Source organism: Trachypithecus francoisi, unplaced genomic scaffold (assembly GCF_009764315.1).
Source record: "Trachypithecus francoisi isolate TF-2019V2 unplaced genomic scaffold, Tfra_2.0 Lachesis_group7, whole genome shotgun sequence".
NCBI classification, from domain to species: domain Eukaryota; kingdom Metazoa; phylum Chordata; class Mammalia; order Primates; family Cercopithecidae; genus Trachypithecus; species Trachypithecus francoisi.
The window spans coordinates 22,342,020-22,368,771 of NW_022681472.1; the positions used below are offsets into that span (position 1 = coordinate 22,342,020).

The window sequence follows — 26,752 nt, forward strand, 5'->3', positions numbered from 1 at the left end:
GCCTGTAGTCCCAGCTACTCGGGAGGCTGAGGCAGGAGAATGGCGTGAACCCGGGAGGCGGAGGTTGGAGTGAGCCGAGATCGCGCCACCACGGTGCACTCCAGCCTGGGCGACTGAGAAAGACTCTGCCTCAAAAAAAAAAAAAAGGAATACTAATGGTAGAGAACCAGGCACAATTTAAGGGTCTGGGGTTTTTTGGTAACAGTTTCCTTAAGTTTTTTTGTTTTTTTTTTTTTTGAGACTAGGTCTCCCTCTATCGCCCAGGTTGGAGTGCAATGGTGTGATATCTGCTCACTGCAACTTCTGCCTCCCGGGTTCAAGTAATTCTCCTGCCTGCTAATAGTATTAATCCCGAGTAGCTAGGATTACAGGTACACGCCACCACACCTGGTTAATTTTTGTATTTTTAGTAGAGATGGGGTTTCACCATGTTGTCCAGGCTGGTGTTCAACTCCCGACTTCAAGTGATCCACCCACCTTGGCCTCCCAAAGTGCTGGGATTATAGGCGTGAGCCACCGCACCTGGCCAACTTCAGTAATATTTAAGTACTGTACAATTCATCGATTTAAAATATACAGTTAACTGGCTTTCAGTAGATTCAGAGTTGTGCAACTATCACCACAATCAATTTTAGATCATTTCCATCACTTCTAAAAAAAAAAACCTGTGTGAATTCATGAACAACAAAAAAATATGGCACACACACAATGGAATATTATTCAGCCTTAAAAAGGAAGGAAACTCTAACATGCTACAACATGGATGAAACTGGAAGAAGTTCGGCAAAGTGAAATAAGCCCGTCACAAATGGATGAATACTGTATAATTCTATTTACATAAGGTACCTGGAGTAGCCGAATTCAAGGAGGCAAAGAATGATGGTTGCCAGGGGATGAGGAAGAGAAGAATGGGGAGTTATTTAATGTATATGGAGTTTCAGTTTGGGAAAATGAAAACGGTTCTACAGATAGTGGTGATGAGTGCACAGTGTGAACGTAGGTAGTGTAACTGTACACTTTAGGATGGTTAAAATTGTATATTTTATGTATATTTTACCACAATTTAAAAAGAACAAGAAATCCCATAGGCATTAGCAATCATTTTGCATTCTCAACCAATCTCTGGGCAACCACAAATTTGCTTTCTCTCTTTATAGATTCGCCTATTCTGGACATTTCATATAAACGAAATTACACAACATATGGCCTTTCGTATCTGGCTTCTTCCACTTTACATAGTGTTTGCCAGGTTCATCCATGTTGCAGCATGTATTAGTGTCTCATCCGGTTTTATGGCCAAAACCATTCCATTGTATGGCCACATCACAGTTATCCATTGATTGTTGATGGGCATTCATATTTCCACTTTGGGGCTACTATGAATAATACTATGAACATTCGTGTAGAAGTTTCTGTGTGAACGTATGTTTTCAATTATCTTGGGTGTATTTATAAATACCTACGAGTGAAACTGCTGGTCATAGGGTAACTTTATGTTGAGTCCTTTGAGGGAATACTGGAATGTCTTCTAAAGTGACTAGACATTTTGCATTCCCTGAAGCTGGGTTTTGAATTTTTTAAACATCAACACCTTTGGCCTGAGATAACAAAAACCAAACATACCCCTATCTTTTCTTTGCTTCGCTGGGAGGGAGTAAGAGTGAAGAAATTAAAACGTAGGGAAAGAAGCCCGGCTAGTCCCCCTGCTGACCGGAGGGCGCGGGCGGTCCCGGCAAGCCCTGCGCAAGCGGCCCACAGCTGGTATATGCGCGCATGCGCGCTACGGCTCCGCTCCGCCCGCGCTGCAGGCGGCGAGCAACCGCTGCCGTGCTCGGTGGGAGTCAAGGTGGGTGCAAAGCACTACAGCGCTGGGGTCCCCCTAACTCGAGGTCGCCGCTGTCACTGGGAGGGGTCCTCATGAGTCTGGACTCGCTTTCATCCGCTTTGGTGTGAAGTGTTTTCCTGCCATCTTCCCCTCACCAGTTCATCCTGGTGCTGACAGGGCACGGAGAGAAGACGGAATCCGCGTGCAGCAACACTCGGTGTTCGTTAGATTAAGGGAAGACAGGGAATTAGAATTTTATCCCTGTTCCCTCACTTAACGCTTTTCCACAGGCTTCTATGTCTTTTCCCGACTTACTCTGCTTCCGTGAAAACGCGTCCACTCCCCAGGGCCTCCGCTTTACGCAGTGACACCCAGACTTAGCTCTCTTTTGATGCCACCGAACGCCAGGCCCTGATTTGTGGCCCGCTCCTGCTTACATCTATCAGGGAATCCCAAGGGTCCTCAAAGTCAGAATATCTCAAGGGAACTTTTCCTCATGTCCTTACGCTTCTCCTTGGGCTCCGTATTTCTATTAGAGCAGCAGCATCCACCCATACACATATTAAAACCCCACAGCTTTCGATTACTCTTCTCCGTATTGTAGACTGATCACCAGGTCCAGTGTGCAATCTTTAAAATTCTGGAATCGATCTCCCCCATTTCATTTCGTTCCTAATGCCCTGGATCAGGTCATCCACCTTGTAGGAATATATCCCAATAGGTAGAAACTGATTATCAGCTCTCCCGCTATTCCAACCTACTTTCCACATTGGCAGCAGGCACAGGTTTCCAAAATAAAAATCTGACTATGGGCTAGGCCTAGTGGCTCATACCTGTAATCCCAGCACTTTCGGAGGACGAGACAGCTACCCAAGAGTTGGAGACCAGCCTGGGCAACATAGTAAGACCCCATCTCTATAACAAAATTAAAAATTATCTGGATGTGGTGGCGCGTGCCTGTAGTCCCAGGCAGAGAAGGGAGGATAGCTTGAGCCCGGTAGGCAAAGGCTGCAGCAAGCTGAGATCACACCACTGCACTCCAACCTGGGCAACATAGTGAGACCCTGTCACACATAAAAGAAATCTGACTATAATACTCCCTACCCTTAAAAAAAACTTTGATGGCTTCTCTTTGCCCGTATAATCTTCAAAAGCGTGCATAATCTGGCCTCACCCAACCATTTAATTACCAATAGTCTCCCTTCATTCCACCCCAGAAACCTAATGTTCTAGTGCAGCAAAGATGTGATGTTCTGAACACAACACACATTTTGAGGTCATTGTACTTATGGCCACAGAGAAACCCTAAAGTTTCACTTCTCTGTTGTAGTGAAAAAGACAGTCTCAATTAGTTTTCTTTGGAAAGTAGCCTGAACTCCACGTAACGGGTGTGTGGATCCAGTAGTGTAAAACTGATAATGGGGGTGGGAGGTGACCTCTATCTCTGGAACTCTTTCTCTTCACCTCTCCTCCAATTAGTGAAATAGTCATCTATCAAATGTCACCTTAAAGTAGAATTCATAGCTGCTTCTCTAGGACCCCACTGTCTTCAATGAAAAATGTCTTAAAATAATAGAAAATGTTATGACCCATATACAAGGATGACCCCAAATTTTGTGAAATATTTCATATATGTTGTTCCTTCCATGCTACCTGGTATATTCATATTTCTATTACAGCACTTAAATTGCCATGTAATTGTTTACATATATGTCTTCTCTCACTGAACTCTTTCTGAAGGATAGGGACCACGTTTTACTCATCTTAGTATTCTTAGTGCCTAGGACAATCTAGTATCCAACCTATAGTAGGCGCCAAATAAATATTTGGTAATGAGGCCAGGTGCGGTGGCTCACACCTGTAATCCCAGCACTTTGGGAGGCCAAGGCGGGCAGATCACTTGAGGTCAGGAGTTCGAGACCAACCTGGCCAACATGGTGAAACCCTGTCTCCACTAAAAATGCAAAAACTAGCTGGGCCGGGTGACACGTGCCTGTAATCCCAGTTACTTGTGAGACTGAAGCAGGAGAATCGTTTAAACCCAGGGGGTGACGATTGGAGTGAGCCAACATAGTGCCACTGCACTCCAGCCTGGGCGACAGAGTGAGACTCCCTCTCACAAAAACAGACAAACAAACAAAAAAAAACTGGTAATGAGTGAATAATGTATTAGTCTTTATTTCTGATTTCTCTATCTCTGCCTAGCAACTTCTTGAAAGGCAGGATCCAATCTTAATCATTTTATTTTTAGCACCTATTAATCATTTTATTTCTAGCACCTGTTACAACTACTGACATATATTGTTTCCAGTTAGTATTTGCTGTCTTTCAATGAATTTCACGTATTCCATTCTTTACTCATTACTGTGGTTTAATGTTTTATGTTGGTCACTAACATAAGATTTAAAATTAGAGGGGCTTTCATCATCTGATACAACACTTTCGTTTCCTGCGGATAAAGATACTGAGCCAAGAGAGGTCAGATGATTTCCCCATAGCAATCAGGAAATGCTGGATCTAGAACCAAGTTCTCAGGTTTCCCAGGTTAATACTCATTCTACTATATTTTGTTACTTAGATTGAATTTATAAAACAACTTTTACCAGTTTCATTTTTTAAACAACACCTACAAAGGACCCTCATCATCAGATACTGTTTATCTCAAACGTTTTTGGGAGCACCTCTGTTAAGAGACATTTGAGATTCCTGTTTTAAAGTTTTCAATCTTGTGAAGGATCTCATAACAATCTGGATAAAAATGTTATTTGGGCTGGGTGCAGTGGCTCACACCTGTAATCCCAGCATTTTGGGAGGCCAAGGCAGGTGGATCACGAGGTCAGGAGATCGAGACTCTCCTGGCTAACACAATGAAGCCCCGTCTCTACTAAAAATACAAAAAATTAGCCAGGTGTGGTGTCACACACCTGTAGTCCCAGCTACTTGGGAGGCTAAGGCAGGAGAATCGCTTGAACCTGGGAGGCAGAGGTTGCAGTGAACTGAGATCACACCACTGCACTACAGCCTGGGCGACAGAGCGAGACTCCATCTCAAAAAAAAGAAAAAAAAAGTTATTTGGCAAAAGAAAACAACGTTTTGTTTTTCTTTGGGTAGGAATGTTTTTAAGTTGGAAGTTTTGCCTAGTTTTAGTTCACTGTCAAGTTTAATAATTTGTGAAGTCTTATTAGAGATTTTCAAAAATAAAATTAATTTTATTTCTAGGTTTTCACATCCTTTCTATGAGTTTCGCCATCTGTAGCTTTTACCAACAATTGTGGTTTAATCAATTAGAAATAGAGATGAGTCATTAACCGGGAGAAAATGTCAAATCTAAAAATGAAAGAGGCGGCCCTCATCTATCTTGACAGAAGTGGAGGCCTCCAAAAGTTTATAGATGATTGCAAGTACTACAATGGTACGTTCAGCAAAGGTGAGTAATTTTTAAAACTTTCAAATAAACTCCTACACATAGCTATCCTGACTTTTACATTTGTATATTTTCACAGATTCAAAACAAAGCTATGCTGTCTATCGATTCAAAATTTTAATAAATCCCTCTGATGTTGTTGAATTAGATGCTGAGCTTGGAAATCACATTTTACACCAACCTTTAAAAGCAGCTGAAGTTTTTCAATCAGTAAGTCAAAAAAAGAAATAATTTTGTACCACACGGAATTTTTGGTAACTTTTTTTGTTTGTTTGAAATCACAGGTCTGTTTTATTGCTGTTAAGACTCTCTCATTAATTGGACAATTGCAGACTGAAACACAAGTAAGTTTTAGTTAAATTTAACTAAGCAATCTCAGGTACAAATTTACGTGATGACTGTAAAAAGATATTTTTATATTCATAGACTTTTTATTTAAAAGGATAGTACTTTTTTTCAAAGTTCAATAGAATATCTTACATATGCATCTTTATTTCTCATATTATCCCTTATAACATTAAACACTTTTTTTTTTTTTTGAGATGGAGTCTCGCTCTGTCGCAAGGCTGGAGTGCAGTGGTGCAATCTTGGCTCACTGCAGCCTCTGCCTCCTGGGTTCAAACAATTCTTCTGCCTCAGCCTCCTGAGTAGCTGGGATTACAGGTGTCCACCACCACGCTCAGCTAATATTTTTATTTTTAGTGGAGACGGGGTTTCACCATGTTGGCCAGGCTGGTCTCAAACTCCTGACCCCATGATCCGCCCATATTGGCCTCCTGAAGTGCTGGGATTACAGGTGTGAGCAACCACGCCTGGCCAACATTAAACACTTGTATAATAAAACTTTTCAAACATACCCAAAAGTAAAGGGAATAATACAGTGAACCTTCATATATCTACCACTCAACTCAGATTCAATATTATAATATTTTTTCATACCTGCATCATGAATTTTTTTTCTGAAATATTTTAAAGCAAATCCCCGGCATTCTGTTATTTTATCTCTACATACTTTAGTATCAACCTGTAAAAATTATGAACATTTTTCTTTTTTCTTTTTTTGAGAAGGAGTTTCACTCTTGTTGCCCAGGCTGGAGTGAAATGGCACGATCTCGACTAACCACAACCTGCACCTCCCGGGTTCAGGCAATTCTCCTGCCTCAGCCTCCCAAGTAGCTGGGATTACAGGCATATGCCACCACGCCTGACTAATTTTGTATTTTTAGTGGAGACAGGGTTTCTCCATGTTGGTCAGACTGGTCTCGAACTCCCAACCTCAGGTGATCTACCCGCCTCGGCCTCCCAAAGTGCTGGCATTACAGGCATGAGCCACCATGCCCGGCTGTGGACATTTTTGTTATGTAACCAGAATGTTATCACCCCTACACAAGTAACAATAATTCCTTGATATTATCTAATATCCAGTTTACATTTAAATTTGCCCAATTGTTTCAAGAATATCTTACAGTAGGTTTGTTCCAAATCAGGACCAAAACAAGGTTCACACATTATAATTGGTTCTTACATCTCACTAAGTCTCTTTCAGTCTAGAGCCATTTCCTCTCCCTCCCTTTTTAGACCATTAACTTTTTGAAGAAACTAATTGTCCTATGTTATATAATCTTGATTTCTCTAATTGCTTCCTTGTAGGGTTATTTATCTTATTTCCCTAACCTCATATTTCTAAAATAGAAGTTGACTGTAAAAGCTTTTTAGATTCAGATTCAAATCACTTGACAAGAACACATAATAGTTAGTGTAATGTATTACATATTGTGCTATATCAGGAGGATAGAGTATCTATCGTTGCACTTTCAATAGTGTCACAATTGATTAGTGGGTTCCTGTGATGTCATTCCCTTCTCTCCATTATACAATTTCCCGTCAACTTTCACCTAATGGTTTTAGCAGCCATTGATGTTCATTGCCTAGAATTCGTTATTTCATTAGGAGTTGCAAAATTGCAATTTTTCTAATTTTAGCATTCTTTCTGAATTAGCTGAAATTCTTCTGTAAGACTAATTTTCTCTCATCAGCTAGTTAGTTACTCTGAAATATAAGTTGTACAGGAAAGGCAGGGTAAATGATTCTTTGCCTTTAATAAAGAGTAATGAGTTGAAATCTAGCAGCCTCCAATAATGACCAATTTTTGGGGGGAGGTTCCTTTTTTAAATATGAGGAACTCATGAACTTTTAAATATATACAATATGTTTCAATGAGTCTCTGTCATTCCTTTTGATGCTCATATTATCCTACCTTTTGTCATTGGGGGTCCCTTCAAGGTTGCTCCTATGTCTTTTTGACACAGGCCATTTGTTAGAAGATACCGCAAGTTCATCTGTTATATTTTCTATCCCAGGCCTGAAATCAGCCATTTCCCCCAAGGAATCCTGATTCCTTTTAGTGAGAAAAGATACTTAACAAGAGATCACAATCTGGACACTAGGCATGCTTCTTTGCTACTTGGTTGACTTTTTTTTTTTTTTTTTTTTTTGAGACAGAGTCTCTCTCTGTCGCCCAGGCTGGAGTGCAGTGGCACAGGCTCGGCTCACTGCAAGCTCCGCCTCCCGGGTTCATGCCATTCTCCTGCCTCAGCCTCCCGAGTAGATGGGATTACAGGGGCCCACCACCATGCCCGGCTAATTTTTTGTATTTTTAGTAGAGACGGGGTTTCATCGTGTTAGCCAGGATGGTGTCTATCTCCTGACCTCATGATCTACCAGCCTTGGCCTCCCAAAGTGCTGGGATTACAGGCGTAAGCTACCACGCCTGGCCCTGGTTGACATTGCTTTTTAAGTCTTTTCAGTGGATATGGTCAGAAATTGTGTATATTTAAGGAAAAATTTAAAGTTCATAATGCTATTTTCAATTAAAATATTAGATTACAGGATTTTTACTTCTTTAATTTTATACTTGAATATCATTTCTCTAATGCTTAAAATTTTGATTCCTAAGAACATTAACATATTATAACTTGACTTACTCTATAATATACTTACTATATTGTAATACAAGTCAAATTGGATTTTCAATTTTCATTAATACCATTTTTATGTTCTTATTAGATTAATATAGTGCTGAAATTAACACATTTACCTCCCCTGCCAAGTTATGGTCTTGATCTGTGTGAATTTCCACTTGATTATACATCTCAGAGATTTTATATGATGCAAGGAATTGTGATTGCAATGACAACTGTAACCAAGTATACACAAGGTGCAAGATTTCTTTGTTCAGATGAAGCATGCCCTCTTTCAAAAGGTAAATATTAAAAAGGCAAATCAAAGCATTAAGCAATTGGCTAGGCATGGTGGCTCACACCTGTAATCCCTTCACTTTGGGAAGCTGAGGAGGATCACCTGATCTCAGCAGTTTGAGACCAGCCCAGGCAACATGGAGAAACCTCATCTCTACAAAAAATACAAAAATTAGCCCAGCATAGTGGCACATGCCTGTAGTCCCAGCTATTCAAGAGACTGAGTTGGGAGGATTGCTTGGGCCAGGAAGGTCGAGGCTTCAGTGAGCTGTGTTCATGCCACTGTACTCCAGCCTGGATGACAAAGAGAGACCCTGTCTAAAAAAATAAATAAATAAATAAATTGAACAATTTATTGTTTAATCCTAAATCATATTTACAATTAGTTATAAAATACTCACAAAATAGAAAAAATTTGAATAAAAATTTTATATCTCCTAATGTTTATATATTTACTTTGCATATCTTGAAATGCATTTTTTCTCCTTTTCTCTGCCACCCCCATCCTAACAAGTGCACCTATATTGCTGAAGTACTTGCTCTTCTCACACATTATTTCATGACGTTGTGAATGAAACATTTAATGTCCTCTCTCAACCCTTTGGCTTAACTTCAGTTTAGTCCTTCTCCAGGACTTCAAAATTATCCCCGCCACCTCTAACTGGGGTTGATTGACCCTCCTGTCTTCTCTCTGAACACTCTGCAAATGAATACCACAGGTGGAAATTACCTGTTTCTCACTGCCACATATAGAAATTGTGTGCTTAAGCATCCATATTGCCAGTGCCTTAGCACAGTGCCTTGCAAAAAACAGCTGTTAACTGTTAATTGAACTACCCTGAACTCAAGTGCAAAACTGAATTAATTCCATTTTGAATTAGACTAATTTTAAAGGACTGAAATAGCTACAATCTGTTAGTGTCAGTAATAAAAGAAAAAAGAAAATGTAAAATTAAAAAATTAAAAAATAACAATAACAAAAGAAACAAAATAGATAGCTAAATCTGAAAGCAAATGTATCTTACCACTGTTTTCTTTCAGGATTTCAGTATGTAAGAGTGCATGTGCCTGGTGCTACAGAATCTGCAACGATAAGAAATGACTTTTTGTGTAATCTATGTGCATCTTCACTTCAAGAAGACAGAAAATTTAGAGTACTTGGTGGTAATATGCATTTACATTTTGTAATTACAATTTTAAAAATAGTGTCTGATATTTCAATATGGAAATTAAATTAAATATATATTCTAATATCTAATTCTTTTTTGCTCTTTGCTTTAAGATAAACAAATAGTTGAAATAATTGCCACAAAGGCACTTCATGCTTTTCAAGGACATTCTAACAACCAGCCATTTAGGTTTCAATCTGTTACAATTTTCCTAAGAGGTAAGTGAATTCTGTTTGAACTCAAAATAAATTGCTATAAGTATGTAATTGGCTGGGCACAGGGGCTGGCTCATGCCTGTAATCCCAACACTTTGGGAGGCTGAGGTGGGAGGATCACTTGAGGCCAGGAGTTTGAGACCAGCTTAAGCAATATAGTGAGACCCCATCTCTATAAAAAATTTAAAAATAAAAAATTAGCTAGATGTGGTGGCATGTGTCTGTAGTCCTAGGTACCTGGGAAGCTAAGGTGGGAGGGTGGGAGGATCGCCTAAGCCCAGGAGTTGGAGGCTGCAGTGAGCCATGATGGTGCCACGGCACTCCAGTCTGGGCAACCGAGACCCTGTCTCTAAAAAAATAAAAAAACACTGGCCAGTGCAGGCGCGGTGGCTCAAGCCTATAATCCCAGCACTTTGAGAGGCTTAGGAGGGTTGATCACCTGAGGTCAGGAGTTCAAGACCAGCCTGGCCAACATGGTGAAACCCCATCTCTACTAAAAATACAAAAATTAGTCAGGCTTGGTGACGGACACCTGTAATCCCAGCTACTCAGGGTGCTGAGGCAGGAGAATCGCTTGAACCCGGGAAGCAGAGGCTGCTGTGAGCCATTATCGTGCCACTGCATACCAGCCTGGGCAACACAATGGGACTCCATCTCAGAAAAAAAGCCATTGACTTGTTTATGCTTATAATTATAAATGGTACTTCTATATCTTAAGAATCACAAGTCATCTAATTCTTGAGTGTTTTAAGAGAGTCATATTTAGTTAATATATCAATTATTCATTCAGTCATACAACACTTACTTAAAATGATATTAGGACCTACTGTGTCCCAAGCACTGAGCTAAGTCCCAGGGTCACAGTTGTTTTAAGACAATGGGATCTCCTATTATCCTATGTGTGTGTCTTACATAAATATTGGAGTTATTGTTCAGCTCTCTGGGGCTAGAGAGAAAAGAGAAAAAAAGGAAGACCACTCTGATCACAGAGATAAGTTAACCCTTGCTCCTTCCTGTAAACCTTTCTTTCATAGCTTTACAACCAACCAACTTCTAACTGTGGCATGGAGGATCAAAATTTTTCGTGTGTTTTTTAAAATAAATTTTGAACTCATGCAAAGTGTTGCCCAAACTCCAGGTATGAGAGAGGAACCTAGTATAATACAGAGGGTAGACTTTGTAGGTAGGCAAACCTAAATGTGAATTTCAGTTCTGCTTCTTACTAGTTATTTAGCTTTGTGCAAGCCATGTAACCTCTCGGTTTCTTCATATATAAAATACAGATAAGAATATCGGCCGGGCGCGGTGGCTCAAGCCTGTAATCCCAGCACTTTGGGAGGCCGAGACGGGCGGATCACGAGGTCAGGAGATTGAAACCATCCTGGCTAACACGGTGAAACCCCGTCTCTACTAAAAAAATACAAAAAACTAGCCGGGCGAGGTGGCGGGCGCCTGTAGTCCCAGCTACTCCGGAGGCTGAGGCAAGAGAATGGCGGGAACCCAGGAGGCGGAGCTTACAGTGAGCTGAGATCCGGCCACTGCACTCCAGCCCGGGTAACAGAGCCAGACTCCGTCTCAAAAAAAAAAAAAAAAAAAAAAAAGAATATCTTACAGGCTGAGCATGGTGGTTTGCACCTGTAATCTCAACACTTTAGGAGGCTGAGGCAGGAGGATTGCTTGAACCCTAGAATTTGAGGTTACAGTGAGCTGATTGTGCCACTGCACTACAGCCTGGGCAACAGAGCGAGACTTTGTCTCAAAAACAAACAAAAAAACACATATTTTATAGGTTAAATAATGTTTTTACAAGTACTTACATGTATTGTAGACAGTAAAATTATTTTCCTCTCAAATAAAATGATCACTTATAAGGTCATTTTTATTAACATTCCTTTTCATTGAATGGAAAAATGTTTCATCTTATATGGAATAATTTTATTTTCTTTCGACCATGTTATAGAAGAGTGTCTAGTTGCTATATCACATGCTTCTTGAAGTTAAATTCATCATTGCAAATAAGAATCAAAATTTATCAGCAATAAAATTGCATCAGTTTATATTATTAGTGTCACTTTATATGGATATTATGCTAAACAAAAATACTCCTAACTCAACTACTGAATTGTTACTAGTTCTGGATCTTTGAACCATATGTTCATGTACAAAGTTCATTTAGTGAATATGCATTTTCTTCTGTTTTTAATAATTTTAGATGAATCAGTGAATAAAATGAATATAGGAAATGAATATAAAATTATTGGAATTCCAACCTGTGTAAAAGCTTCACAAACTGCTGTCTGTATAGAAGCAAATAGCATAACTTTTTGTAATTCAAAAGGTAAGGAAAATTTTAGTATTATATATTAACAAATATTTAAATTTAAATCTATTTGTTCCGCAGGTAAGTATTGTTTGCCTATGTGCTAGGCATTCTTTTAAGCACTAAGAATACAGTTGTAAACAGGACAGTCAAAGTTTCTGCTCTTAAATCATATGGCAGACAGTCAATAAACATGTAAAGTAAGCAAAAGACAATTTCAGATAATAAGTACATGAAGGAAATAAAACAGGATAATGTTGTGGAAACTTTCTAGCATGCAGGACTCCTTTCTTTGGGCTAAGCCTTATTTTAATTTTTAAAATAATTAATAATGAGAAAAATGTTTCAGGATTAGAGATTAGTCAAAGGATTTTTCTATACCACTAGCCAAGGCAATTCTGGGTTAACTGTTGTGGTCTGAGAAGGAGAGCTCAATAAAATAGCATCCTTGACTGGGCGCTGTGCAAGCCATGTAACCTCTCGGTTTCTTCATATATAAAATACAGATAAGAATATCTTACAGGCTGAGCATGGTGGTTTACACCTGTAATCTCAACACTTTAGGAGGCTGAGGCAGGCTCACACCTGTAATCCCAGCACTTTGGGAAGCCAAGGTGGGCAGCTCACGAGGTCAGGAGTTCAAGACCAGCCTGGCCAAGATGGTGAGATCCCCCCGTTTCTACTAAAAATACAAAAGTAGCCAGGCGCGGTGGCAGGTGCCTGTAATCCCAGCTACTTGGGAGGCTAAGGCAGGAGAATCGGTTGAACCTGGGTGGCAGAGGTTGCAGTGAGGCAATATTGCACCACTGCACTCCAGCCTGGATGATAGAATGAGACTCCGTCTCAAAAAAAAAAAAAAAAAGCATCCTTTTCCTCAACTGAATTCTGAACCAAATCAAGAAATAAGATAAAGGCAGATGAGGACCAAAATATCACCTTTATTACTGATAATTTCCTTTACCAACTCCAACATGCATTAGCACTATGTAAACAAAAGTGGAGAGCAGACCTGTTCTTTCAACTTGGCTCACAAGTATCTAAATATAGAAAAGGCTGGTTAAATCTTGAACAGAGTTGGATTTTTTTGTAATCTGTATGGTCCCTGAATGGGCTATATATATTCAAAGTGATCCCCAAATGCAGAAGGACCTGAGAAACCAAAGCAGGCAGACAAGTCCAGCTTGTCATTATAGGATGGTTTTACTGGGGAACTTAAGGACAGAAGCATGATCTTGGGCAGCCGCAAGACAGGTAGATCTCCATGCTATTACCCCCAGACCCAGGAATTATATAGGGAAGGAGTACACATGCTTCAGAGGGATTGGATAGGAATTGATCTAAGGACAGGATTTACAGTAAGTATTAATTTATCAAGGTTGATTGATCTAAGGGCAGGATTTATGATAAGTATGTGCTCTTGCTTGAGGAACAATAGATCAACTGGCAATCTCCCAGCATTCACAGATCTGGGGTTTATCAGAAGTCAACATGGTAGATTAGCTTCCAAGGTGAAGTTTCTTTTCTTTTTCTTTCTTTTTTTTTTTTTTTGAGACGGAGTCTTGCTCTGTTGCCCAGGCTGGGCTACAGTGACGCTATCTTGGCTCACTGCAACCTCCACCTCCTGGGTTCAAGGGATTCTCCTGCCTCAGCCTCCTGAGTGGCTAGGATTACAGGTGCTCACCACCACGCCCAGCTAATTTTTATATTTTTAGTAGAAACGGGGTTTCACCATGTTGACAAGGCTAGTCTCGAACTCCTGACCTGATCCGCCCACCTCGGCCTCTCAAAGTGCTGGAATTACAGGCATGAGCCACCACCCCTGGCCCAGGATGAAGTTTCTTTAGCTTCCATACTGTGGGTAATCATCAGTAGTAATAGACACCCAAGTTGAATTTAAATGCAAGTAGATTCTAAATACTTCTACTTTCTTGAAGAGAAAAGCTTCTTAAAAGAACAAAAATGTTAAAGAAAGAAAGCACTGGTGAATTATAGAGGGTTTAGTGATCTTTTAAATATTTTCTGCTAAGTGTTTTAGAATTTATTGATTTGGTAGCAGAACATGACTTTTCTGTAGATGGAGAGTGTGCTTTCTCATGCTGAACACCAGAATGAGACATATTTAACTACCCAAATGTGGCAAGAGCTAGACTAAAGTAGGCCTCTCTTAGTCCATGGGCATGGATGAGTTAGAGGAAATCATTGCTTTTTGATGGCAGCCCAGAAAGAAGGAGAATGGGACTAGGTTATACATGCACAGCTGTTCCACCCACATTACCAATTGGATAAATCACTCATTCCTTTCAGGAGGTGGAGTGAGAGGATGGAGAAGATCTAGAATTTTGCAGTATACTACAGTACAGTGCTTTCAAAGTAGTGGAATGTAAATCTTTCTGTTTAACAGCAACATTCAAATATTTCCCATTCTGCTTATTATTCCTCTTTGAAGGTGATACATAGAAATATAGGAGCAAACACAGCAATGCAGGCACTCCATGTACTGGTTTACTCACATAGATCTTAAAAGGAGAAGAATGAGGGATTTGCCTGCAACCCACAGCCAATCTATGTGGACACAAAGGGTGACTTCTTCCTTGTATTACATTCCCTGAGGTAGAAATGGTAAACTAGCATGACCTCGAATCATAATTTAATATCATTCTAAGAATTTAAAGGCCAAGCATGGTGGTTCAGGCCTGTAATCATAGCCCTTTGGGAGGCCAAAGCAGGGGAATCAGTTGAGGCCAGGGGTTTAAGACCAGCCTGGGAAACATAACAAGATCCTGTCTCTAAAAAAAAAGAATATGGTATTATTAGAACTATAATTTGATAACATTTTAGGTAAAGGGAGTCAAATATCTATAATGTTGTCTTGTTTTAAAACCCTTTCTTTAATATATATGTTAATATTTACTTTCAGTTCCTTCAGGAATTAGTGACAATTTCAGGTGTCTCCTCTCCTTAACTTCCAGCTCATGCTGGAAGTTTACAGCAATTCTTGCCAATATCTTTGCGTCACAAATTACCCCTCCTGGAACTTACAATTTGCTCAAGCTCTGTTTGTTGATGAGTCTAGTACAGACAACTGACCGTAACAAGGAACTGGAAGATTGCCTGGATATTTTAATTTTAACAAGTGATACTCTACTGATAGACAGGTAAATACGTGACATGAATTTTTACAAATATTAATTGGTCACAGATTTGCATACATCCTTTCCATGACCATTATTAAAAGAAGAATATTTAGAATTTTTCTGAGCCAGTATAAGTACTTAAATCAATCTTTATCAATAAAATTCAAAACCTTTGAAAGATAAATTGATAAGTGATAAGTCGAATTACTCCAATTTTCAAACTATTTCCTCACTCAGACCTTTGTAAATAATTGCATCCTTCCCAGCCTTCCTTTCCCCTTATCCCTAGCTCTGTATGCTGTTTCTGTACTTTGTTTTGAATAATCTTCCCCCTAAGGAACAAACTAACCATTTTCTTATTTTTCTTCAATATTCCATTAATAATATTGACTCACTGCATCCAAATAAGGCTGTCAGAAGTGCCATAATTACTGTTTGGGGGGAATATCATCCTAACTTTGGAGTAAGCCTCTACTTAGCATTTTGTGGCTCCCCACTAGCAAGTACCCTTTCCTTAAAAAGTTGCTTAAATATTCACAAAGCTAGGAATAAACTCCTTATTTAGTATCTTGTATGCAGTTTCAAAGCAAAAAATAAATTTACAAAATGAATTTAAAATAGAAAAAAATAAAATTCAAATTAACAGTAATTTAATTGAACAGATTATGTTTTGCTAAAATTAAATCGCCACTGGTGATGTAAATATGGTACCAAATGCCCAGATTGTACCACTTTATTCTTCTACTGGCAGAATATGAGAGTATTTGTTTCCTCACAGCCTCACCAACTCTGGGTATTATCAAACTTATATTTTTGTTATCATTATTTTTTGAGACAGGGTCTCACTCTGTCACCCAGGCTGGAATGCAGTAGCATGATCATGACTCACAACAGTGTCAACCTCCTGGGCTCAAGTGAACCTCCATCCTCAGCCTCCTGAGTAGCTGTGACTACAGGTACACATCACTACACTGGGCTAATTTTTACATTTTTTATGTAAACAAAGTCTCCCTATATAGCTAAGGCTGAACTCCTAGGCTCAAGCGATCCTCTCACCTCATTATAAACTTTAAAATTTTGCAATCTGGGCTGGGCGTGGTGGCTCAGGCCTGTAATCCCAGCACTTTGGGAGGCCGAGGCAGGTGGATCATGAGGTCAGGAGATCGAGACCATCCTGGCTAACATGGTGAAACCCCATCTCTACTAAAAATACAAAAAACTAGCCAGGCGTGGTGGCACGCACCTGTAGTCCCAGCTACTCAGGAGGCTGAGGCAGGAGAATTGCTGGAACCCAGGAGGCGGAGGTTGCAATGAGCTGAAATCATACCACTGCACTCCAGCCTGGGCGGCAGACACTCTGTCTCAAAAAAAAAACCAACAAAAAAAAAACAAATTGCCATCTCATAGGTGGAAAATTGTATTTTATTTTAATTTGCATTTATTTAATTGGAAATAATTTTGGCATCATATAAAACTTATTAAATATGTATTTTTTTCTATGAACCTCCCATTCTTGATCATTGTTTTTGTTCTGTTGTTTTTTTTATTGATTTGTGATGCATGTAAATTAAGGCCTTTCTCTCTTTTTCTGTTTGCCATTAATCTTTTGACATTTTTAAATGATATTTGGGGCTCTGTAAGAGATTGGTTTGTTTTTTCTTTTTAGGTAAAATTTACACACAGTGAAAGAATCAGATCTTATTATCATCACTAAAAACACTGAGTTTTGACAAATAACATACACTCCTTTAATCACCACAACAATGAGATATAGAACATTTCTATCACCCCAGAAATTTCCCTCCTTCCCTCTTCCAATCAGTTCCTATCTTCACTGGTGATTTCTGTCACCATAGATTAATTTTCCTGTTCTTGAACTTCAGATAATGAAATCATACAGTGCATCCTCTTTTGGGTCTACTGTCTCTTACTCAACAAAATATTTTTGAATTGATCCAATTGTGTACATCAGTAGTTCATTGTTTCTGTTGATGAGTAGCATTTCATTATACAAATGTTCCAAAATTTGTTTATCTGTTCTCATAGTGGAAGTCATTTGGTTTTGCATGTTTTGACTATTACTAATAAAGCTGCTGTAAACATTCTTGCACAAGCCTTTTTGTGGACATGTATTTTCATTATCTTGGGTAAATACCTAGGAGTGGAATTGCTGGGTCATAAGGTAGATGTATAACTTTTTTTTTTTTTTTTTGAGACGGAGTTTCACTCTTGTTGCCCAGGCTGGAGTGCAATGGCACAATCTCAGCTCACTGCAACCTCCTTCTCCCAGGTTCAAGCAATTTCCCTGTCTGAGTCTCCCTAGTAGCTGGGATTACAGGCACATGCCACCACACCTGGCTAATTTTTGTATTTTCAGTAAAGATGGGTTTCATCACATTGGCCCAGCTGGTCTCGAACTCCTGACCTCAGGTAATCCACCCACCTCAGCCTCCCAAAGTGCTGGGATTACAGGCATGAACCACTGTGCCTGGCCTATAAGTTTATAAGAAACTGCTAGTTGGCCGGGCACAGTGGCTCACGCCTGTAATCCCTGCATTTTGGGAGGCTGAGGCAGGCAGATCACCTGAGGTCAGGAATTTGAAACCAACCTCGCCAATGTGGGGAAACCCCATCTCTACTAAAAATACAAAAATTATTCGGGTATGGTGGCATGTACTTGTAGACCCGGCTACACTTGGGAAGTTGAGACATGAAAACTGAACCCAGGAGGTGGAGGTTGCAGTGAGTCGAGACAGTGCCACTGCACTCCAGCTTGGGCAACAGAGCAAGACTCAGAAAGAAAGAAAGAGGGAAAGAGAGAAAGAGAGAGAGAGAGAAAAGAGAGAGAGAGGGAAAGAGAGAAAGAGAGAGAGAGAGAGAAAAGAGAGAGAGAGAGAAGAGAGAGAGAGAATGAGAGAAAGAAAGAAAGAAAAGAAAGAAAGAAAGAAAGAAAAGAAAGAAAAGAAAGAAAAGAAAGAAGAGAAAGAAAAGAAAGAGAAAGAAAGAAAAGAAAAGAAAGAAAAGAAATTGCCAGTTTTCCAAAGTGGTTGTACCATTTTACATTCCTACCAATAATGTAAAGAGTTCCTCTTGTTTCCATCTTCACCAACATTTGGTGTTGTGAGCCCTTTTCATTTTAGCCATACTAGTGGAAATGAAATGATATGTCATTGTTCCAATTTGCGTTTCCGAGATGACTATTGATTTGAGCTCTTTTTCATGTGCTTATTGGCCACTCATATATCTCTTTTTATGAAGTGTCTGTTTTTATAAAGTGTGTGTTCATCTTTTAGTTTAGTTGTTCTGGATGCATGTCCTTTGCCAAATATATGTATTATAAAATTTTTCTCCAGGTATAAAGCTTTTTAAAAATTGTCTAAAGGTATCTTTGATGAGCAGACTTTTTAGTTTTGATGAAATTCAATGTATTATTTACTTTTATGCTTAGTGTTTTCTGACTTCTGTTTAAGAAATCCTTGTCTGGCTGGGCACGGTGGCTCATGTTTATAATCCCAGCACTTTGGGAGGCTGAGTGGGTGGATCACCTGAGGTCAGGAGTTCGAGGCCAGCTGGCCAACATGGTGAAACCCTGTCTCCACTAAAAAAAAAAAAAAAAATTAGTGGGGCATAGTGGTGCGTGCCTGTAATCTCATCTACTGGGGAGGCTGAGGCAGGATAATCATTTGAACCCTGGAGGTGGAGGTTACAGTAAGCAGAGATTGTGCCACTGCACTCCAGCCTGGGTGACACCACGAGACCCTGTCTCAAAAAAAAAAAAGAAGAAATCTTTGTCTATCCCAAGGTCATGAAGAGTTTTTAAATGTTTTCTTCTAGAAACATTATAGTTTTAGTTTACTATTTATTTATGTAGAGGTAAGTCTTGCTAGGCTGGTCTCAAACTTTCAGGCTCAAACAATCCTCCTGCCTTAATCTCCCAGAGATTGGTAGGAGGTATGAGTTAAAGTTAATGTTTGTCCTATGCATTTATCCAATTTTTCCACACTAATTGTTGAAAAGATTTTCCTTTCCCCATTAAATTGTTTTGATACCATTGTTCAAATTCAATTGAACTAGGCAGAATCTGGGTATAAAATTGAACTGGATGTAAATCTTTTTGAACTCTCTTTTCTAATACTTTGATCTATTGTTCTATACTTATACCAATACTACACTCTCTTGATTATTGTAGCTTTATGTTCAGTCTTGAAATCAGGTAAAGCAACTTTATCCTTCATTTTAAGTATTAAAACAATTTTAGATCCTTTGCATTTTTAAATAAATTTTAGAATTAGTTTATTTTTATTTTTTGAGACAGGGTCACGGTCTGTTGCCCAAGTTTGAGTGCAGTGGCACAATCATGACTCATTGCAGCCTCAAACTCTTGGGTTCAAATGATCCTCCCATCCCAGCCTGCTGAGTAGCTGGGAACAGAGGCATGCACCACCACGTCTGGTTAACTTTTTAGTTTTTTGTAGAGATGAGCTCTTGCCATATTACCTAGACTGGTCTTGTACTCTCAGGCTCAAGCAATCCTCCTGCCTCGGCCTCCCAAAGTGCTGGGATTGCAGATGTGGGTCACTGTGCCCAGCCAAATCAGTATGTTAATACCAACCAAAAAGAAGCCTTTGAATATTTTGATTGGAACTGTATTAAACTTGTAAATCGATTTCAGGGAGAATTAACATCTTAATAATATTGAGTCTTCCAATCCATGAATGTGGCATATCTCTCCATTTATTTAGGTCTTCATTAATTTATCTCAGCGATGTTTTTATAAAGGTCATGCAAATATTTTGTTAAATTGGTTCTAAAAATATTTGATATTTTTGATGCTACTAAAATGGTAGTGTTTTCTTAACTTCATTTTCAATTGTTTACTATGAATATATAGAAATACAATTGATTTTTGTATTTTGACTTTGTATTCTGTGACTTTCTGTGTATCAGTAGTTTTAGAAGTTCCTTAGCCAGTTCCAATGTGTAGCCAAATTTGAGGCTCATTGTTCCATATCACTAAGTGCTCAGCCTAGCTGCCTATTAGAATCATCTGAGAGAATTTTTAAAAAATATTTATCACTGTGTCTCACCCCCAGAGTTTCTAATTTAAGTGGTTTGGGGTGGCACTTGGCATTGGAATTTGTTAAATCTCTCCAGGTGAGGTTAGTGCAGGCTGTGGTTGAGAACCACTCCTTATAGGCTTGCAAAAGTTTCTTTCTAAATATCGCTGTCTCATTTTATATATCTTCAAATATCCAAATTCCTTAGAATGGTACATGCGCTAGACATATTTTATACCATCTACCTATCCACATCTCACCCTCTTTTGCATTGCATGTCTGTGACTACTTTTGTATCACCCCCTTTTGTGTCACATGTCTATGTCTACTCATCATAGTTGATTGCACTAGGAAGCTATAATTTCTGTGGCAAGGATTTGAAAGCTAAGCTAAGGTAATCATATTCCTTTTTCAGAATTTAAATTTGGAATATGAAGAGACTGAGGCAATTAGCAAAGAGGTTAGAAACCAAAATGACATATCAAGAATTGCCATGAGACAGACAGGCGCCTCATGCCTGTAGTTCCAGCTACTTGGGAGACTGAGCAGGCAGGCTTATATGAGTCCAGGAGTTTGAGGCTGTGTGTGCTATGACTGTATCATTGCATTCCAGCTTGTATGACAGAGTGAGACTCTGTCTCTTAAAAGAAAAAAAAAATTTTGGCTGGACACAGTGGCTCAAGTCTGTAATCCCAGCACTTTTTGGGAGGCCAAGGCAGGAGGATCATTTGAGCTCAGGAGTTCAAGGCCAGCCTGGGCAACATGGTGAAACCCATCTCTACAAAAAAAAAAAAAAAATTTGAGCCGGCACGGTGACTTGTGCCTGTGGTCCCAGCTACTTGGGAGGCTGAGGAAGGAGAATCATTTAAGCCTGGGAGGTGGAGGTTGGAAGCTGAGATTGTTCCATTGCACTCCACCCTAGTGACAGGCAGAGGTTGCGATGAGCTGAAATCACGCCACTGCACTCCAGCCTTTGTGCCTCAGAGAGACTCAAAACAAAACAAAGCAAAAACAAACAAACAAAAAAACCCACAATTGCAATGATACAGAAACAGCAGAGTGATAGTTTTCATGGGACGCTAGAAAGCCTAATGCAAAAATTCTGAATAGGCAAAAGAAAGCAATCCATAAAAAGAAGGCCTAATTCAAACGTCATCTCTCTATAACTTTCTCTGATTCCCTTCCAAGAAGAAATAATACTCCCATGGATGTTCTTTTGTTGTTGTTGTTTTTGAGACAGTCTTGCTCTGTCACCCAGACCAGAGTGCAGTGAAGTGATCTCAGCTCATTGAAATGTCCACCTCCCAGGTTGAAGCAATTCTCCTGCCTCAGCCTCCCAGTAGCTGGGATTACAGGTGTGTAATTACAGGCCCAGCTAATTTTTGTGTTTTTAGTAGAGATGGGATTTTGCCATGTTGGCCAGGCTGGTCTCGAACTCCTGAGCTCAAGTGATCCGCCTGCCTCAGCCTCCAAAGTATTGGGATTACAGTTGTAAGCCACTACACCTGGCCACCATGGATGTTCTAAAGACTTTCTTTTTTTTTTTTTTTTTTTTAAGACGGAGTCTTGCTCTGTCACCAGGATGAAGACATTTTTTTTAGTACTTATCACATTGTGTTTTAGTTTTTTATATCTCTCTTTTTAGACTGTGAGCTTTCCAAGTTAAGGTCCAAGTCTTGTATATACTTTTTTGTTTTGTTTTTTGAGACAGAATCTCACTCTGTCACCCAGGCTGGAGTGCATGATATTGGCTCATTGCAAGCTCTGCTTTCCAGGTTCAAATGATTCTTGTGTCTCAGCCTCCTGAGTAGCTGGGACTACAGGCATGCACTAGCACGTCTGGCTAATTTTTGTATTTTCAGTATAGACGGGATTTCACCATGTTAGTCATATATATTTTTATCCCTAGCACAATAGCTGGTGTATCACAAGTGCTCAGTAAACACAGAATAAAATTAAATTTAATGTAACACATTGTGACTTTTGAAAATTAAGTAATAGTAATGAAAAGTTTATTTTTTTTTCCCTAGGCTTCTGAATTTTAGCATAAACCTTGTTCCCCGTGGTATACGTCATCTAGTCGCTACTGAAATTTTTCCCACTCTATCCAGGATAAGTATGGAACTGGAGCAGTTAGCATTCAGGCTGGCAGTGCTTTGCTAGCTAAAGGTGGTATCTGCTTTATAGGAGACTTGGCTTCACACAAAAAAGATAAACTTGAACAGCTTCAATCAGGTAAACAATATTTGTAAAATTAATTTTCACCTGTTTAACTTATACTCTCATCCATGTTGAGATACTTAACAGTTAAGATAGTATTGCAGATGTTTGAGGGTTTGAGAAATTATGTTAGATGCCATTTCTCATTTTGGTTTTATAAGCAAAAACAGAAATTTAATGTGCAAATGCACAGTTTTAGGCTTTGCTCTCAGTGTGCTAACACATGAGCTTGTAATGGACCAGATTTATTTCCTCTTCTTGTCTTATAGCATTAGCTACCACTTCCAGTATAAAGTTGAAAAGTGGTGTTAAGAGTAGAGGACATCCGCGCCTTGTTCCTGATTTGAGTGGGAAAGCTTCAAATTTCTCACCATGAAGTATGATGTTAGCTGAACATTTTTTGTAGACATTCTTTATCAGTGGAAGTTCTTCTCTATTCCTAATTTTCTGAGCGTTTTTTTGTTTTTAATCATAAATGGATATTGGATTTTGTCAAATGCTTTGCTGCATCTGTTAATATGATCATGTCACAGGATCCTTTGGGTGTTGCTTCTCAAGCCAGAAACCTCTATGTCCAGCAGCACCTCTGCTTGAGTTTCGCTCCTGCCTGCTGGACATGTTCTGCTCACTCGGCCCAGCAGGCTGCACTTGGCTTACACTACCAGTCCAGATCCCATGCCTGCTGAGGGCAAGCCAGGAGTGGAACAGCAAGGGGTGTGTGAGTGAGCAAGCACAGGGTCCAGCCACTGCACATAGCCAGGCATACCAGGTGCTGTGGCAGGGCAGGCAGCTCCAGGTGCTGGCACAGGTGCTGGCTTCATGCGTGGCTGTAGCTGGAATAGGCATACTGCAAGTGGCTTCTACTGAAGGCCCTGGTGTCTGGATGAGGGGAACGGGGTGGCACCCAAAAACTTGGAGACACCAGCAACAGTGGAGCTCCAAGGGGTTGCAGGGAAGCATGCTACAGGTCTCTCGTTCCTGTTGCCCACAGCTCAGTGGATGGGGGGCACATAGTAACAGCTCTTTCAGTCCACTGCCTCACTCCAGCCCATGGCTCCTGGGCTGGCCCAGCCCATTGCCACTTTCTGTCATGGGACAGCTGCCCAAGGCCGACAGAAGGCAGGAGGATTATAGTGTTACAGCTCTGACTCAGGAAATCCTGAGGTCTGGGCCTCCAGAAGGGTCATTGATCTTCAGTCCCGCAGTCCAACAAACAAGAATGTGTCACCACTCACAGCTCAGCAAGCTGACTAGGAAAGTGTCACAGCCCTTTTTGCTCCTGCCTGCCACTCAACAAGCCTGCCAGGAGAGTGTCATAGCCCTTTTCGCACCTGCCATTCAACAGGTCCCAAGTTCTTGTCCCACGTCCAGGAAGAATTAGCTTATGTGGACAACTGGAGGGTGAGCAAGGTGGAGAAGAGTTTTACTGCATGGCAGAACAGCTTTCAGTGGACAGGAGACCCGAAGTTGGTAGCTCCTACCCATAGACACAGGTAGTCCCAACCTGTGTCTGAGTCTGGCTGACTCTGGGGTTTTTATGGGCTAAGAATGGAGGAAGTACATGCTGATTGGTCCATGGGTGGGCCCAGAAAAACACCATCTGATTGGCTGAAAGGCATCAAGGACGTTCTCACTCCAGGTGGTGGACTCCACCCAGAACTGGCAGCCTGGTTTTCAGGCTTCAAGCTGTCTCTTACCTGAAGGTTGGGTTCCACCAAGGACCTGCCCCTATCTGCCCAGGAACCTGTCTGCCTCCTGCCATCATCAATCATATGATTTTTCTCATTTAGCCTGTTGATATGATGGATTACATTAATTGATTTTTGAATATCGAACCGGCCTTGCATACCTGGGATAAAGCTTACTTGGTCATGCTGTATAATTCTTTTTCTACATTGTTGGATTTGATATGCTACAATTTTTGTTGAGGATTTTTAAAATCTATGTTCATGAGAGATATTGATCTGTAGAGTTTTTTCCTTATAATGTTGTTGTTTGGTTCTGTATTAGAGTAATGCTGGTTGGGCCAGATTTATAACTAGCAAGGATATGGACAGCCATGGACTGGGCAAAGAGCAGTCAGAGCCTTGCCTTCTTGGCATACCAGCATGAATGTACAAGTGTGCTCAGGGGACACAGCATATTGCTTCACTTTATAAGAGAATACAGAAATTAGCTGTGCCCAGTGGATCACACCTGGAATCCCAGCACTTTGGGAGGCTGAGGCAAGAGGATTGCTGGAGGCCAGGAGTTCCAGACCATCCTGGGCAACACACTGAGACCCCATCTCTACAAAAAAAAAAAAACCAATCAAAACAAAATGAGGGTGTATTAGTCTGTTTTCATGTTGCTTATAAAGATATACCTGAGATTGGATAATTTACAAAAGAAAGAAGTTTATTGGACTTACAGTTCCACATGGCTGAGGAGGCCTCACAATCATGGTGGAGGGTGAAAGGCACATCTCACATGGTGGCAGACAAGAGAAGAGAGCTTGTGCAGGGAAACTCCCCTTTTTAAAACTATCAGATCTTGTGAGACTTATTCACTATCACGAGAACAGTGCCAGAAAGACCTGCCCCCATGATTCAGTTACCTCCCACCAGGCCCCTCCCACAATCCATGGGCATTCATGGTGAGATTTGGGTGGGGACACAGCCAAACCATATCAGAGACTATAGAAATAGACCCACATTTTATAGTCAATTGATTTTTGACTACAGCACCAAAGTTAGTCAGTGGGAAAAGGAGTTTTTCTCATCAAAGGATGGTGGAACATCTGGCTGGTACAGAGGAGGGCCTCAGTACAACTGCACTTGTTCCACACACATGAAGCTGGCCCTGCTAGTATGTCCTCTCCCCACAAGAGCTTGGAATGTGGTTTAAAACTCTGTCATCATCTTCAAATTTTTAATAATTTTATCTTTGTATTATAAGGAAGTCCAATGAGATAATGGCACTTGACTGTGAGTAGAGGAGACACATGGATGCCTGTTTTTACTGTGCCTTCCTGCACTATTTCATACAGCATTTGTGATCACTATGCAGCTTTCATAACTCACTCAATTTCTACTTTCTTTGATTGTTGCTGGACTCCCATGTGTCATAGGTGCACTATAAGCCAGTGCCTATAGTTCCATATCAACACATTTTCAACTGAGTAAGAGGGAGTGCTAATAACCCCAAGTGGCCATGCTTTTCATTTGAACTAGATGTGCTTCTAATGCAAAGAAGGCAATGGCCTTTCAAGAAACACACATTACCAAGTAGCCCTATCATCCTCTTTCTTACTTGGTTGGTTCCCTGTATTTGCCAACCACTTACACTGAAAATGATGACACAGGAGGAAAGGGAAAGATAGGGCAAATCCATAGCCTTGTCTTTTCAGTTCTTCCTCACTTATCAGTAAGCTGAAGGTAGAGAGTGTTGGTGAAATGTATGCATATCAAGAAGTAAAATAAAAATTGTTTTGTGCAGTATTTCCACTGTTCTGGTAAAAACAAAATACATATGCATGTGCAAAGTACTATTGGTTCCACTTATGAGATAAATGCCCATATATTTGCATTATACAACATAAAGATAAAAGTATTGTACAATATAAAGATAAAAGGTAAAATGTATGGCAATATAAAATTTTAATTTTTCTTTATTTAGAATGGCAATACTACTATTACATTTTTTGTAACAGTTTTATTGAGATTCACACATCATACAATTCACCACTGAAAGTATACAGTAAAGTGCTTTTCATTATATTCACAGAGTTGTGCTACTATTACCACTAACTTCAGAATATTTTCATCACCCCAAAAGGAAGCCCCATACCCATTAACAGTCAACCCCCAGTCCCTGCCTCCCGTCACCTACTCCCACACAGTCCCTGGCAAACACTATTTGCTTTCTGTTTCTGTGTATTTGCCTATTCTGAACATTGCATAGGCAGTCTTCCCTCAGTATTCTCCAGGGATTGGTTCCAGGGCCTCTGCAGATACCAAAACCGACAGATGCTCAAGTCCCTTATATAAAATGGCAGAGAATTTGCATATAATCTATGCACATCCTCCCATATACTTTAAATCATCTCTAGATTACTTATAATAGTCAATACAATGTAAATGCTTTGCAAAT

At 40.0% G+C, this 26,752-nt stretch overlaps 1 protein-coding gene across 1 annotated transcript in view; it reads left to right on the plus strand.

Moving 5' to 3' along the window:
- The first annotated feature begins 1,629 nt into the window (after nt 1-1,629).
- Nucleotides 1,630-26,752, plus strand: part of MCMDC2 (minichromosome maintenance domain containing 2) — a 57,030-nt gene continuing 31,907 nt past the window's right edge. Inside the window, 11 exon segments of the mRNA XM_033202755.1 lie at nt 1,630-1,846; nt 5,045-5,237; nt 5,329-5,459; nt 5,534-5,593; nt 8,316-8,511; nt 9,548-9,670; nt 9,789-9,893; nt 12,103-12,228; nt 15,128-15,365; nt 22,432-22,511; nt 22,514-22,636. Coding sequence (XP_033058646.1) covers nt 5,144-5,237; nt 5,329-5,459; nt 5,534-5,593; nt 8,316-8,511; nt 9,548-9,670; nt 9,789-9,893; nt 12,103-12,228; nt 15,128-15,365; nt 22,432-22,511; nt 22,514-22,636 — 1,276 coding nt within the window. The 5' untranslated portion in view covers nt 1,630-1,846; nt 5,045-5,143.